At 37.3% G+C, this 16,011-nt stretch overlaps 1 protein-coding gene across 2 annotated transcripts in view; it reads right to left on the bottom strand.

Annotated features, from left to right (window-relative positions):
* TBC1D22A (TBC1 domain family member 22A) overlaps positions 1 to 14,954 on the bottom strand; it is a 140,311-nt gene extending 125,357 nt beyond the window's left edge. For both annotated transcript variants that reach the window (XM_041474591.1, XM_041474592.1), the window contains exons 1-4: positions 14,769 to 14,954; positions 12,456 to 12,512; positions 10,378 to 10,718; positions 9,496 to 9,675 (exon numbers count right to left, since the gene is read on the bottom strand). In XM_041474591.1, the coding sequence (XP_041330525.1) occupies positions 9,496 to 9,675; positions 10,378 to 10,718; positions 12,456 to 12,512; positions 14,769 to 14,830 (640 nt within the window). In that variant the 5' untranslated portion in view covers positions 14,831 to 14,954. The remainder of the gene's footprint in view (positions 1 to 9,495; positions 9,676 to 10,377; positions 10,719 to 12,455; positions 12,513 to 14,768) is intronic.
* Positions 14,955 to 16,011: the final 1,057 nt, after the last annotated feature.

Consider the following 16,011-nt stretch of genomic DNA (forward strand, 5'->3'; position numbering starts at 1 on the left):
CTTAAGGGTCCCTTCCAACCCGAACTATTTTATGAACTTCGTATTTTAATTAATTATAAAACTATTTGTCATTGGCTGAAACATTACATTCTCCCAAGTCAAAGTGTAACTTCAATGAATTGTCATTAGAGCAACTCCTTCCCCTTGTAGATTTCCTAAGGAATTAGACATCCTAGTTTTGAGTCACTGAGCATGTTCCCAAGCACAGACTTTCTACAAAAGAGTTTTAATAGCACCTACAAATCAAACACACATTTTCAATCAAGACAGTCCTGCAAAAATATTCTTGTTTCAATACAATTGGTATTTTCCTAAACTACCAGAAAAATTATTTTGAAAATGAGCACTTGTAAAGATTCTAATTACAGACACAATCACTTGTTAAAAGTGTGAGCAAGGAAGCAGCTGAAATTAGGCAGATCCAAAAACATCTGTAAAACCCTGTCTGTGAACTCTGTCCCAAACTAAAAGGATACTTCCTGAAGAAACAGTTTAAATCCCAATTGTTAGCCTTTTTCAGCTGCCTCATTATTTAACATAATCTGTGACCAATGAGTATGAAAGAATTTATAAATCCCCATAGATTTTAGACAAAAAGTACCTCAACTTGCTCGCACTAGCCAACTATCACTTCTGCTTAGGAGACAGCAGTTACTTTTCAGAGAAATGTTGCTTTAGGATATCTTATTATGAGGGTATAATGTGGTATGAAAATGCTTCAAATTAATATGATTAATTTAATTTAGGAAAAAAATTGTTTTATCTGGCTTGCTACAGTACATTTACAGATACATTTTCTCTCTCTGAGGAAGGAAAACTTTAAAGCAATTGTTCTAACAGAAATCTTAGAACTATCCTTTTACTGCATTTAGATTTAAAGACTTCTCATATTCCATGAATATTTCATGGGGAATTTTCATGGGGAATTTTACAAAGAAAACATGCCATTAGTTTGCCAGCTTTTAACTGTACAAGCAATTACTGGAGTTATTACCCACTACACCTAAAACACATGAGGGCAAACAACCAAGTCTACAAGTATTTTTCTTGGAAGTACAAGCTAACCATTCTACCCATTACAAATATATAAAAAATAAGAAATATTAAAGGAGTTCAAAATTTCTTTGTATGTATTATTCATTTTGGATACAGCTGTTATTTCATTGAGATTACTGTAAATGGCTACATGAAGTGATGGCCTGCATGAGCAACTCCATGATAGATATGATAAACCAGATTTACATGTTTTATGTTCCTACAACATAAATTCCTTGGATATTTTAACTATACAAAGCTGGAAAATTCTTTCAAAAGCATAGATGCACAGAACTGCAGCTCCCCCAACAGCACGTTATAATACAGGCAGTACGTATAGAAAATAACTTTAATACAGGGCTTGTTATTTCTATGGCAACCACAGCAACTGGTTTTCAAAATGAATAATAGCTCTGTTAGGCACTTCATTAATTTATTTTTTTTTTTTTAATCAAACACTGTCCTTAATCTTCTCAATGGAACAAAGAGTTATTCTGAATGCTTCAGAAACAGGAAATAAAGTCCAATCCACCTTTGTAAATACAGGGTAAGAGCCTTTTCAGAGCCTTTGCTAGAAAAGAGCAGGAAAGTACATCTTGTCTGCTACTTCACATAAAAAGTCAGAAGCAGAAGCAGATAAGGTTGGTGTTACAAGGTACAAGAAAGCAAGTGATTAGGGAAACTAAGGCAAAAAGAAGATTATGAAATGCTAAGACCTTCAACACATAAAGCCAGTGATGGAAATTATAAGTAATGGAGAACAACTGTGACAGCAGCAGATGCTGTTTTTCATAGTTCTCCCAAAACATCCAATTTCTGTGCATCTGTTTTTATTTTTGTTTCTGTTTTATTTCTGTTTTTATTTTTATGTTAATGCCATTGAAACAATTTCCAACCTTTCATGTACAAGTAAGGGAAAACCTTTTAAACCCTATTCTGAATGTTAAAAAAAAAAAAAGCAGCTCTTACTGATTCAATTATGAGTCTTTACTTCAGTGGTTGCACTGGAAGTATTATTTTAGTTTAGCTTTACGTTAGGTTCTATTATATCAAATTCCTATATAAGGCTAGCCCTTAACCTCTAATCCATGAAAGTTTTTCTCAGTTAACTGCAAACATACATCACATTCAGAGTAATTGTCCATTGTGGCTAAAACACACGTGAGGGCGTACCTAACCAATAATCTGCAACAGTGAGGCCAGCATAGCACAGACATACACAGTGAAACATGCTCCACTGTGTTTACCTTCCCAGACAAGTTTTATGCACTTCTTCCAGTTCTAGGCATGCTGCTAATGAAGTAACAATGACTTGTGTTCCAACATTATTAATAGTGAAAGAGATGCTGGCAAGAAAACCTAAAGGATTAATTATACTTCCTTGAGCCTTTGTAAACTGATTTACAAGCTGTATGTGCCACTCATTACAACATGTACATTGCTAATCTTGATGTTCAAAAGCTTCAGGAAACAGAGCATGTTCAGGGGTCTCAGTAGTCTTGTTGGTGACATTCCCATTAAGTCCTTCCCATGCCACAAAGTCTGCAAAAGTCACAGGAAGAGGCAAAGCTGCTCTCTCAGTCTATGACTTCAAGAGAGAACACTGAACTTCTGACCCATCTATTTTACTGGATAATACACGTTTCACAAAGTCCAAATTCAGCTTCCATGATGCTCTCAGGTAAGGAAGGGAGATGGCACGCCAAAAACAAGTAAACAAACAGCCATTCAAACACAAAAACTACAAGAACACTTCATGTAGTACTTCTCTTTCTTTCAGTTCATCCAGACTAAAATATCCCTCTTCACTGTATTGTTCACCACATGGCTAAGATTCACAGACTGTTTCTGAATACCTGATCAAAAATCAGTGCAATAAGCTCTTAAAAATTCTGCTAAAACTTAAACAGACACAAAAAAAAAACCCCTTTTAATTAATCAATCTTGCAATCTGGAGTAAAATGCTAACTCTTTTCTTTTTTGATGGTCAGTTAATTGTAACTACCAAGGCAATTTTTGAGTGTACACAGAAATTTGAATGATAACTTAGTGATTTTTTTTTAACCCCTTCACATCAGCTGAACTTAAGGGTCCCACTGTAATGCTCTACATCCAAATCCACTTGGAAAAAGACATAGTACAGAACTCAAATCTTCATTAATGGAGCCATAAGTATAACATGGGAGTTTTAAGGACTGTGCTAAGAGCACACTTCTTTTTGAACAGATCAATGGTTTTGACCTGAAATGTTTTCTGTGGACATCAACACAAAAAGAAACAGCTTAGTCTCTAACCTATTCTGATACTAACAAAAATCACACAGATCTTCTATTTATAGGCAAGAAGTCCAGAACCTCAGAACTAGGCTCATCTGTGTAGTTCACAATACCTCTCACCCATTTATTAATTTGAGTCATACTTGAATACCAAAACTCTTGACCAGAAAAAAAAAAAAAAAGGGAAAGCTTTAGGTTACAGGATCCTTTTTCAGAACTGAGAAAAGGGAAAGATTATCTTGTTTGTTAATAGGAGCTGCAGCTGTTCAGTCGTACTCTTTTTTTCTCCCTCAATAAAAACTTAATTCAACGATAGGTGGTGTTTGGAACACATAAGAGTAAAGAGTCTTCACTTCAGTCAAAATTAACAAATTAAAAATTAAATCGTTGTTAAAAGATAACAATATTAATCTACAACTAAACTACACTTCTGCAAAGCTTTTGATACAGTCCCCCACAACATCCTTGCCACTAAAACCGGAGAGATTTGTTTGAGGGATGGGCTGTAAGATACAGACATTCAGTCAGTTCTTTATCCCAAGAGTAAGGACAATTTTATAATAGTAATATAAAAATATAACAGTAATTTTATCCTGTAAAATTATGTAATTAGTCAATAGCTCAGCTCCAAGTGGAAACCAGTAATGAGTGGTGTCTCACAAAGGTCCACACTGGGCCAATACTATTTAGTATGCTCCTTGAAGACACTGACAGAGGGACCGAGTGCACCCTCAGTACGCTGGCAGATGACACCAAGCTGTGACACAGTGGATTTGCTGGAAGGAGCACATCCCATCCAGGGAGACTTGGACAGGCTTAACAGGTGGGCCAAGGCAAACACCATGAAGTTCTACAAGGGCAAGTGTAAGGTCCTGCACCCAAACTGCAGCAATCACTAGAACCAGCACAGGTCTGGAACAACTATGTCAATCTAGCATCTTAACAAAGGAAGAGAAACACGTCCTGAAGAAACAAACTCTGCAAAATCTTCTCAAAATTGTTTCAAGAATCTATTATCATCTAGTTACAAAAAGTCATAAATTAATACCTTTACATTGAAATATTCCACCAGAGCAGTAATCAGAATAAATGCTTACTATTAAATGAAAAGACAAGTTATGAGACCAACCCACAGAAAACAGGAAGACAAAATACTAACAAGAAGAATATTTAGCATTCATTTCAGAAGACTCTAAATTAATAAAAAAAATGTTACTAAGTCTAATGGTACAATACTACCTGATTAATAATCTTTTTTTATTAGCTAAATAGGAAAGCATATTTTGTAGATAAAAAGCTAAGTAGAACAGAACAAGAATCAGAGAGGACACCTTTTAATGATAATAATTTGAAAAGACAGATATGACTAATGACATCACACAAAGCAGCAGTAGGACACATGTTAACTTTATACTATATATCAACAAACTGAAAGAATAGGCGCTCACATGATCAACTACAAGTAATTCACAGCTGTAGGGGGCATTAAAATTCTAAATGACATGGATGTACTAGGAGCACAGAGATAAATCACTGTGCAGCTTAGTGCAGATAAATTAATGAAGCTGGGAACAAAATTAATCAAGTTCATTTCAATTAATGCATTTTGTAAAGTTATTGCAACTTTTCAATAGCACCAGTTTGGCAAGCAATTTTACAGGACATAACAGACTGCTGTTACAGAATACTAGATTTATGAGCCATAAGTGAAAGAAAAGGTAATTACTATGTTAGATCAGGTTTAATATAAATGGATTATAATAATAATAATAAATGGATGTGACCATGAATAAGAAAATCCTATTTCAAGTTGCTGCAACAATACAGAAGATCACTGTGATGGGAAAAAGAGACATCTAACATGTTTTCTTTCTGAATTTAATCTCTAGAGAACCACTCTTGAATTTTTTTATTATAGCACACAGAGACAACCAGCTATTGTTACAAAATAATCTGAGATTACAGCATTTTAACTCCTGTGAAATTATGTAATTAGTTTTTGCCACCATGAGATAAATCAAAAGTTCAGCTATTCTTTACAAATTCTGTAAGACTTCACAACATTATCCACTACTTTCACTGCAAAACACTAGCTAAGAGACAGCACCCAACTCAGAAGCTTGCAGTACTCTCTGAAAAGGTTACCTTCTTGAGACTTGGTCAAAAGGAGGAAGAAAAATAGATGAGGTTTTTAAAAAGTACAATGAAAGGTGCTCTTGAATGTGTACAGCAACTGGAGTAAATTTAAGATGGGAATACTTCTCTATTTTCATGGGTGCTTTTACAGGGCCTTCTATTATTTTTATCAAGGTAGTATGCTAAAACTTCAACATGTTTTATTCAGCTTGGGATTTGTCGTGACTAAGTAGGAAAAAAAGTGACCCTAACATGCAAAACAATTTTACAACTCAAGAAATTAGTTGTTTTGACTCTGAAATAATACATATATTATGTTGCATAACAGTACCATTACAATGTTTTGAAGCTTTATTAAATCAAGAGAACACAGCACACCAAGTTTACCATTGGTTGTTATTTTACTTAAATAAACATGTTTCTAACATCCAGTTACATACTCATTAGCCATATATGTGTAAAAACCAGAAAAATAGTTCATTTGAAGATAAAGGCATTAAGGAAGTGCTTTAATCAGCTAATTTTTAAATTTATATTAATAACCCGTCATACATCAGCTGTGCTGAACTTGCAAGTATGCAATAACTTGTTAGTTGCTTTGTCAGATTTTATCAACATTGCTTACATTGTGTTTGCACAGTAAACAGCTCCCTAAAATATTTTACAAGACTAGTAAAACCACAAGTTCAACAAAAAGAATTAAACTTCAATGGGAAACCTGAAAGACATAGCAGTACTGTTCCTCTAATATATACAAAGTAGTCTGTGAAGGAAAGTAAAATTTCTTCTCAGAAATACTGCCACCACACTGCTTTGTTAAAGTTCCGTTCCCCACCTTAAAGCGAGCACCTGTTTGCAAAAATCCTGCAAGCCTGTCTTCACTTAGTAATGCAAGGTCCATTACAAGGGAAGACAAGACCTGAAATTCAGTAAGTTTACAGCAAACTGACTGCCAGTCAAGCATAAACACAGGTTGATTGCACAAAAGTACTGTGAATTATTCCTGCTGAATAAGCTGGCATGCACTACCAGGAGTGGGAAGCGATGCAGACAAATAGACCCTACAGTCTACTCTGCAGCTGTGTCCTGAACTCAGCCATCCTACCAACAGCCCCACTCTGCCTCCAGACCCTGCACCCACACATCTCACAGTGATCTAATGGACAAGGGTCACCCCTCAAGTCCCCATCCAACCAAACTGCTGCTTACAGTAGTCTCCTTCCACCAGCCCACATTTCTTTGCAGTAACTACCTATTTCCACAAGTTCAAAGCAGCCAGCCTGTAGACCAAACCCAACTCCAAAATCTGTTAGTGGTTTCCAATGACTAAAATAATCTTCACTTCCAAATTCATACACATAATTCATCTTTTTGAGATTTTTCTTGTGAAAGAACACCACTAGTTGGCATACACAACTAAAATTGCATTTTACACTGTCTTCGTAGGATAATGATTATTCAAGTGTGACTCAAAGGATTTCAAGGTCATTTGCATTACTTTGTATTCATAGTCAATGTTGATTTCTGTCATTATGATAAGAGAATATGTGCATGACATGGCTACAGCTCCACAAATTAACTTACTTTTATTTTGCTTTGAAAGGACTTGTTACATAATCTATTTCAACAATATGAGAAACTATACCAAGAAAACAAACACAATCACTTGTTACTTCTACTTCCAAGCAAAACCAACTCTAATACTTTCAGAAATGAAGAGAAGTATTTACAAAAATGTCTCATGTTTTACTAATTTAATTCATTGTGACAAACCAATCCCACTATTTGTGGCTCTAACACAAAACAGACTCACACTTACCACATCACCCCACACACACAGAGACAGAATAAGCCATCTGCAACAGAACAGCCACCTATCCCTATATTGCTCACCACAAATTTTAGCTTGGAGCCTATTGCCTAGTTTCTACCTTAGTACATTTCCAGTATTGTTCTGAAGAAAAACAGGGGAAAAAAAAACAAACACCAAAAAAAAACCAACAACAACAACCACCCCAACAACAAACTAAAAAGTCCACCACACAAAACCTGTATCACTTTCCCAAGCTACTGCTGTCATTATAAATCAAGAATACTTTTTAAACAATCTTCACTGTAGCACAGAGCTAAACCAAACATCTTCCAAAAGTTCATACATCAAAAATGCATATAGACATGCACACACCAGATTCTGAAAATTGTGCATACAGCAATAAGCAAACACGTTTGCATATATACATATGTGTACATACACTTTCCCTAACAGATACCAAGAATTCAGTCCAAGCACTACTGTCATATATGATCTATTCCCAAGAGCTTCATCATCATCAAGAGCTTGCATGTCATGAATAACGAGTTCATTTCTTTCACTAAAACTATCATGTATTACCTGTAGATAGATAGATACAGATATATGCACTATTGGACATATTCCAGATACAGAAGTCAAAATATTCACATCAAAAAATATCAAAACTGGGTATAAAATTCTATTCACACACTTTTAATCTGTACTTATCACTTTGTACAGCAAGAGAAAGAACAAGCTTCCTATAAACAGATGTAGAAAAGGCATTATTTAGTGGTTTGTACGAGAGCTCACTAGATATTTTCCACACTTGAATATCAAGGAAGCACATTCATATTTCACTTTCCTACATATAATTCAGTGTGAGATTCATAAAGTTCAAGAGCAAAAAAAAATATATATATAGTTTGTTTAAATAGCATTGACTAAGTCCACCACAGACAGGGTGACTGCACTCTTAATAAGAGTGGAAATTGTCTTCCAAAATTATTTCACTTTAATACATAAATCTAATTTACTGGTACAGTATTCTAAACTAAATAGACAGCAAAAGTGAAATGGATAGTTTTAAACTGAATTTTGTCTTTCCTCTGATTTTGCAACCTTACGTAACAAAGATTTCTACTATCACAACATTCTTAAGCTATGAGTTTTCATGTCAGTCACAATCACAAAGGTCATAACATCTGTTAGATCAAAGGGCTAAAAAGCAATATTTGATTACCATTTTCAAGTTTATATAAAATATGTTTTAACACCTCCCTTTATTCACAGTTGCATTTCATAAGGCTGTCCTATAACTCACTGAAATGCTCAATCTCATACAGTTATTATAGTCTCCATAATTGTACTTTCCCAGCATCAATCTGACAATAAGACACAGCATGGAAAAAAAAAATAAATAAAAGCTACAGCTTGGACTGTAGTATATTGAAGAAGCCTCATGACAATGACCAGGCAGAAGAGCATCAATTCAAGAACTGTAAAAATGCAATTTCTAGGTCTTTCTGTAAGTTTCCTGGAGATAGATATCTTCCAGAATGGTCTACCTCAAAGACATTTTCTTTATTCATTATTTTGTCCTCAACTCCTAATCACCAAGTTCTCCAAATGGAGTGTACTAATCCTGCTTCAGATTTTCACTTGGGATACAAAGCCATTTGATTCTGTGATACCCTCTTGGCACTTGTATTGACTATTCAGCAGCTAAAATCCAGTAAACAAAGGGAACAGTCAAGTTATCTGACAATACATTTGTTTTGCAATTGACTTGTTGTCAGCATTCACAGATGAGACACAGAACTACTGTATCAGCCTGTGAACATAACGAAGGCTCACAGAGAGACAAGCAGTAATACTTACACGCCTCATCGTTCTTCACTCCTATTTATTTCCAAGCATGAAAATCACACTTATATACCAAGCTGTTCCATTATCAGGCATTAACAACAAACACAGCTAATTATACTTTGGTTTTTTTTTTTTTCCTACAGAGGTTAGTCTGGTAGGAAGAAATAACGTGAGAAAGAACAAGAACCCATTGAACACCCTACATATATTAGTAGGATGTATGCAAATCGCTTATTAAAAACAGGAGTACTACAAACTTTCAGTTTTCAATGTTGAAAGGATTAGATCCTAACCAAACCATATGGCAGGACAGTACATCAAACAGGAAAATTCTATATTTTAAGAATAATTTAGATGCAATTCACAGGTCCTATGAGAAACACTCACCAAGATCTGTATTCGGGCCAGCAAGTAGCTGCTTAAATTTGTCTAGTCGAGATGCTTCTCTCTCAGTTAACGCAGGAGTAACTGAGGTGCTGTAGTCTGCCACTCCACTTGTCAAGGGAGGTGTGGAAGTTTGTGGAAGTGACTGTGATCTCTGCATGGAAGAATTTTCACTATCATTATCTGAAGGGAAAAAGAAGTATAGCAGTTAGCCTCAGCTAGTGAGAAGGCTACTAATCAGTTGAATTTAATTTGTAAATTTAAAACAGAATTGTTTTTGAAAAATGCAAACTCAAGCATAGCAGAAGTTCGGACTTCAAATTACTTGGATTTAGCAGAAGAAGCATTTCTCTTTGAAGCAGTATTCCACAATTAAAATACATCAGAGATCATATTAATAGCAAGGCTCAAGGACTTCTAAAATCTGTGCTACTAAAAGCTGTTTTCATTCTCCCTAAAAAAAAAAAAAAAAAAGAAAACAAAAAAACAACCACAGAGAAATCTTGGAATTATTGCACTTGAAATCTTATATAAAACCATAGAAAAGATCACATGAAGGTGAATCTCCCAGTCCACCTGCATGACTTTCTCCTGCTTTTCAATATATTTTAATTATATTTATATTTTAATTACAATTTATTTATAATTTTTCACAATAGCAAAAAACAAATAGTGAAAACAAAATAAGTTTAGTTATCCTTCCCTTACACACATGCATTACTATTTCGTAAGGCATACAGTCTTCCTCTCAAATAAAGCACTAGAGATAAACAGTATTTTCCTGCAATATTAATAAAGGGTTGGGAAGGGTTTACTGTCTTACAGGGGCAAATATGGTAGCTCTCATCCTTTAACTTCCAAGATCTTTTTCACTTTTCAACATACCGAATGAACTTGATGTATGACCTTCACTGACTGATTTAACAAGCCTATTATCACCACATGCAACTGAAGTCAGCTGTGCAAATTCCTCTTGTTTTTCTTCCTGTAGATGTTCTTCCTGAAATTTGTGCTGTTCTTGTAGCTTGCTGTGATTCTGAATTACTTTGTGAGCTGTTTCCATGACCACTTCTGTATTTAAGTTCTCAGCAGCTATTGCTAAGAGTTCATCATCATCATCTCCAAGATCCCAAGCGTCACTTGTGTTACTTTCAAATTCTTGGAAGGTGCTGACTTTCTTCAATTTCACTGGAGTTGTAGGTGGCTTTGAACCTGGTTTTATCAAGCTGTTCAAAAACAAATAACCACTATTTAGAAAACTAGTAATGAAGCAAAACACTCCGGCTAGGATAGGACCAAACCCTAAAAGTTCATAGTTGACACTACATAGGTAGGAAACACTTATCTCTCTCCCCCTCATGTTGCTGCTACATCCACCCACAGTAACATACAGCTAAAGAAATCTGGAAAAAAGGGCTGCAAAAACTGATACTTTGTTGCTTTGAATAGAAGTGAAACAAATCTTTCCTTCCTGTTTCTTAAGAAAACAAAACCAAAAAAAAAAAAAAAAAAAAGAGAGAGAAAAGAAAAGACTGACCCCAAAAATCACATGAAAGGATTACTACTAGAATAGCTTATAAAATAGGGCACACTGCACTGCTCTTGCTTCATCCATTTCTGTAGACTTCAACCCTTTTAATGCAATTGCTGCATAACAGCACAGGAGCTGCAATCAAGTCATGGTCTACTCCTAAGTCATCATAAGCAATCATGCAACACAATCACTGCCATAAACAAACCAAGTCTCACCTTAAAACTCATTAAATCTATCATTCCTCCCCATCCAGGCATGTCAGCATGGATTTCCTCCAGAACTTTGCTCTTCTCAGAGGAAAGATATTTCTTCTAGATACTAGTCTAAGTGGACCCTGATCAGCTCCCAACCTTTTGCCCCTCTGTCAACACACAGCATGAGATATGAACCAAGTATCCCTCCCTAGCCTGGAACTTGTCCTTACTTACAGTAATGCAGAGCAATCACATCACGTTTTAGACATGAGCTGAACAAGGTATAAAGTTGAGAGGGTTTCTTAGTCTGTTCCCAAAAAATAAAGAAGTTACTGACATTAATTTAATTGTGCTTTCACAGAATGGGTGAGAGGGGAAGGGATCACAGAGGGTCATCTTGCCCAAATTCCCTGCTCAAGCAGGGTCATCTCGCACAGAATCGCATCAAGATGGTTCCTGAGCTCATTTCTGACCTCCCTCTCTCCCTCGACCTGGGCTAGTTTTTCTTTTTCCTGTTAAGACAAGGCAGGCAGAACTGCAAATCAGAAAAAGTTCTTACCCAGTTCTCATATAGTATAATTTATAATGTTTCTGTTGTGTCCTACAGGGAGTATCTTCCCTAACAGGTGTTACAACACTGCACTTTCACCTGACTTGTCATCACTGTCTATAACAGCAAGGTCTTTCTCTAGTTCTGTCACTTCAAGCAATAAACTTCCAGTTTCTGTTACTGGGTCTCTATACCTTCGTATTTTGAGCCAATTAATCTCATTTCTTTTAATTTCACCCTTAGGATCACACATTTCAACTGCCTCCAAGTCTGTATCATCTGAAAATTAACTAGAATGTTTACTTCTTGTACTATCTGAAACCGGCCCTTGAAAAAATTTAGTAGAAGCATGACGTCCTTCCAACCAAATACTCGTCTTTGTAACACTGTTTTTTTACCTTACCACAATTTCCCATGTATAAGGCATTAAAAATAAATAGTAGCAGCTGGCAGTCTAGGTTAGTTAAGATCTGAAAGAGCTGATTTGTTCCTGCAAATACGGTAACCATCAGGAAGTCACAAAGGAGAAGTCAAAACAGAGAAGTCAAGATTATGACAAAAATTGAAAAGGGAAGATCAACAATAAACTTCATAGCCAACAGGGGAAAAAAAAAAAAAAAAAAACAAGAGAGAAGACAGAGGAGACACAAAATACTTAGAATATTTAAATATAAGGTTAACTCACGTTCCATGCAATAATGGGTCAAAAGGTGGATGCTGAGCTCCATACACATGTTGAATACTAAAGGAAAACAAAGAGTTATCACAAAACAATAAATATTTGTAGAGTTTCTGTGTTTTAAACAGTCAACAATAAACAGAACTGCAACGTTCTAACAGTTGTCTGTTTCAAAAACTAAAAATAATGAAGCTGCAATTGATGTGCATACTGAAAATTAATTTAATAAAAATCATAAATTTGCTAAACAGGAACTCTGTGAGACAAAAGCTAAGACTATTTTAGGCTATTTTATCTTTCTAACCAGGAACTAAAATAAGATATAAGTTAGACTCTGCAGTAAGAATCTATGAAAATTCTCTTCCCAGATTTATCATTTCTTTATCTCTTGCAAAAAAATTAAAAATCCTCAAAGAAATATCTATAAAGATTTAATCTTTTATGTACCCTTGTCACCCAAAATCCAACCAGACAGTTCTTAAGCATTACTAAAGTACAAGGATGACAAAGCTACAGAAAAATGCAGAAGGTGACAGCTTAGAGAATAAAAGCCATAGGAGTACTAAAAGAATGCTTTGAAACAAACTTCCAAATACAGACTTATTCACTAACCTCTAACATTACAACATAGCATGTTACTGTGTGAAAACCAAAAATTATTACAACAGAACTCTCTCACCGTAAGAGAAATAAACCATGTGCAACATTAACAACTACCCAAACCTGTAATAAAAATCACGTAGAACAAACACGCTCTCCTGACATACCAGCAACAATCTCCAGACCATAAGGATAATTAAGTCCAACCTTAGCAAAGCTGAGACAGAGCCAAGCCAAAAAGGCTGCAGTCAAAACAGATTTTAAGAGTGGCTTAGATTTTCACAACAAGTGCAGCATTACCACCAGTGAAATTAGCCCTAGGGGTGACTGAAAATGGTGGTTTATCAAAACTTTTAACAATTTTTATGTGATTCCATGGAAATCAATTCCCCACCAGCCCTTCCACAGAACCATATGCCATCCTCTCCACAGGCACATCCCTGCCCTACGCTGACATAAGGGTTAGGTGTCACTGTTTATTTCCATACACACAGCACGTGCCTTTTCTTTACACCACTCTGTGAATATCTGCAATGGAAATCCACTCAAACAGAAAGCAACAACAGTCCTCTCCATGCCATGAAAAAAATAAATAAAAATCAAAAACACCTTCTCCACAGTGTCCTTGTTTTTCCACAAGCCTGCAGTTGCCTGCAAATTAACTGGAACTATTTATAGATCCTGTGCAAGGGAGGAAGGCCAGAAGTGTTTCACCCTCAAGAGATCCAGCAAAATTACAAAGAAAACGTATTAGATGAAGGACAACAGTTGGACTGAAAAAGTTAGTTTGTAACTAAAGAAACACAACCACTCCCAGTTAGTGTTTATAGGTCATTGAATATATAAGAAGGTAAATGATGAGCAGGACTATATTGCTGAATTCACGTAAAGGGCATAAAATACAGAGTTACTGTTCCCTGATAACCACAAGTACACATCAGTCTTACAAAAAGAATATAGAAAACTGTTCTGTGAGAATAATTTAAGGATAAGACCAGAGAATGTTATCGTTAAATAAAAATCTGAACATGTATTTCCATCCTGATGCAATAGTCAAAAGAGTTAATAGGACTTTGGGGATCTATTCCCTGGAAAATCTTGAATGGGAGAATGTGCTTGCAGCTCTTTGCACTAATACAACAACTGCTCTGCTGTTCACACTTCAGAAGAAAGTTGAGAAATTGACAATGTTCTGAAACACATAGCAGAAACTAAACCAAGTATCTATGCCTAGAAAATACAGTTTCCTACAATGTATTTCAAAAATTTCATAACTTGCATCAAGTTTCAAAACATCCTAACTTGGCACTGCTGAGAGCTCCAAACACATTCTCCCACTCAAAATTTCCCTGCGAACACATTCCCAAGATCACGTTAGCTCCTTTAACCGCGATGTCAGGCTGGGAACGCACATTCAGGTAATTATTTAACAACCTTTCTGGCACAAGTTACAACCAGCGCTAAGTGACCACCAGCCATTTCCACCAGACAACTGGAGGCGCCCAGCGCCGGAAGGCTCCGCGCACTGAGCTAACAAAGGACCCGCGTCCGAGCAGTGACCGACCGGACCCGGTCCCTGCGGCGGAGACTCGAGGACCCGCAGGTCCCGTTGGGCTGGCCGCGGTGTTGGGGTCACAGCGGAGCCGGACGGGCACAGACGCCGCCCCGGCCCGGCACCGTCCGGGGCCGGCGACACCGACCTTCCGCGGCTCCTCTCACCTGCCCGGCACCTTCGCGCCGCTCCGCTTCCAGAACTGCTTCCTGCCCCCGTCGCTCGCCATAGCGGCGTCACCTCATCCCCCTGCGCGCTCGCGGCCCCGGCCCGCTCCCTCAGGCTTCACTCCCCGCCATTCCCTTCCACAGAAGCAGCACTGAGCGCCGCCATCTTCGGACGGGAAAACAACCCCGCGCCTTATTGGCCCCCCGAAGCGGCCCGGAAGCCCGAGCCAAGCAGAAGTGAGATTGCTGCCGGGTGGGCCCGCGCGGGCCAATCTCAGCGAGCGGAGGCGGGGCGGGCGGGGCGGCCCCGGTGCCCGTCACGGCCGTGCCCGGGGTGTTCCCCCGTGTTCCCCGGCCCAAACTTTCCTGTGGCTCAGGAATGGCTCCGCGGCTCTCCGAGTGTGGCGTTTTCAGACTGTAGTCCTCTTTGATTGAACCGTACAGAGCAATTCCTCAGAGTACTCCTTAGAGTGCAAAGCTTGCCGTGTAAATGGATGGTGGTACTAACTGAAGATCGGTGGGCATCGGTTTATAACAAAATCCATCACATTTTTTCTACTTTTATCTTTTTACATTTATTTCCAATTATTAATGCAGTTAGTGGGGGGAGCGGGAGGGCTTTAAGCTTTCTCTGTTTGAAAGTTCTCCAGTCATTGTGCCCACTTCATTAAAGGCTTTGAGATGGTACAAGACTGGGGGTTTAAATGTCTGTGCATTTCCCAGCAATACATCACCTCACAAGGATGCCTCACTTCTGCCAAGAAAAGAAGTACGGATTTATGTTATTCTTTCAGCTATGGCTTTTGAGAAACCAGTGCTGAGTTACAGGACTTTTTGCTGCATCTGAGTGCAATTTAGCATATCATGTAACATGTCAACAATTGTTCAGGGAACATCCTGCCACAATTAAGCCCAAAAACTGGCATATACTACAAGAGCTGGTCTGAAGTGCAACCTTTGTTCTTCAGTATGTATTTCACACATCAGTTATTTCTTAAAAATTGGGGGGGAAAGTTTTCCTTCTGCTTTGGGATTTACTTCAGCAGTTGCCTTCTAAAAACTGACAAAAATGAAATGTTTCACAGATCTTGCTAGATCACTGTCCACAGGTGAAAGCTGTCATTTCAATGCCTTTTATAGATATGTATGCCGTAGGAAGTACCACCTTCCCCATTTGTGTCCTTTAAGTAGGATTTGTCTCACACATTCTGGACCTTGAGTATCATCAGCATTAATGGAATAC

Source organism: Pyrgilauda ruficollis, unplaced genomic scaffold, assembly GCF_017590135.1.
Source record: "Pyrgilauda ruficollis isolate IOZ18807 unplaced genomic scaffold, ASM1759013v1 scaffold33, whole genome shotgun sequence".
Taxonomy (NCBI): Eukaryota; Metazoa; Chordata; class Aves; order Passeriformes; family Passeridae; genus Pyrgilauda; species Pyrgilauda ruficollis.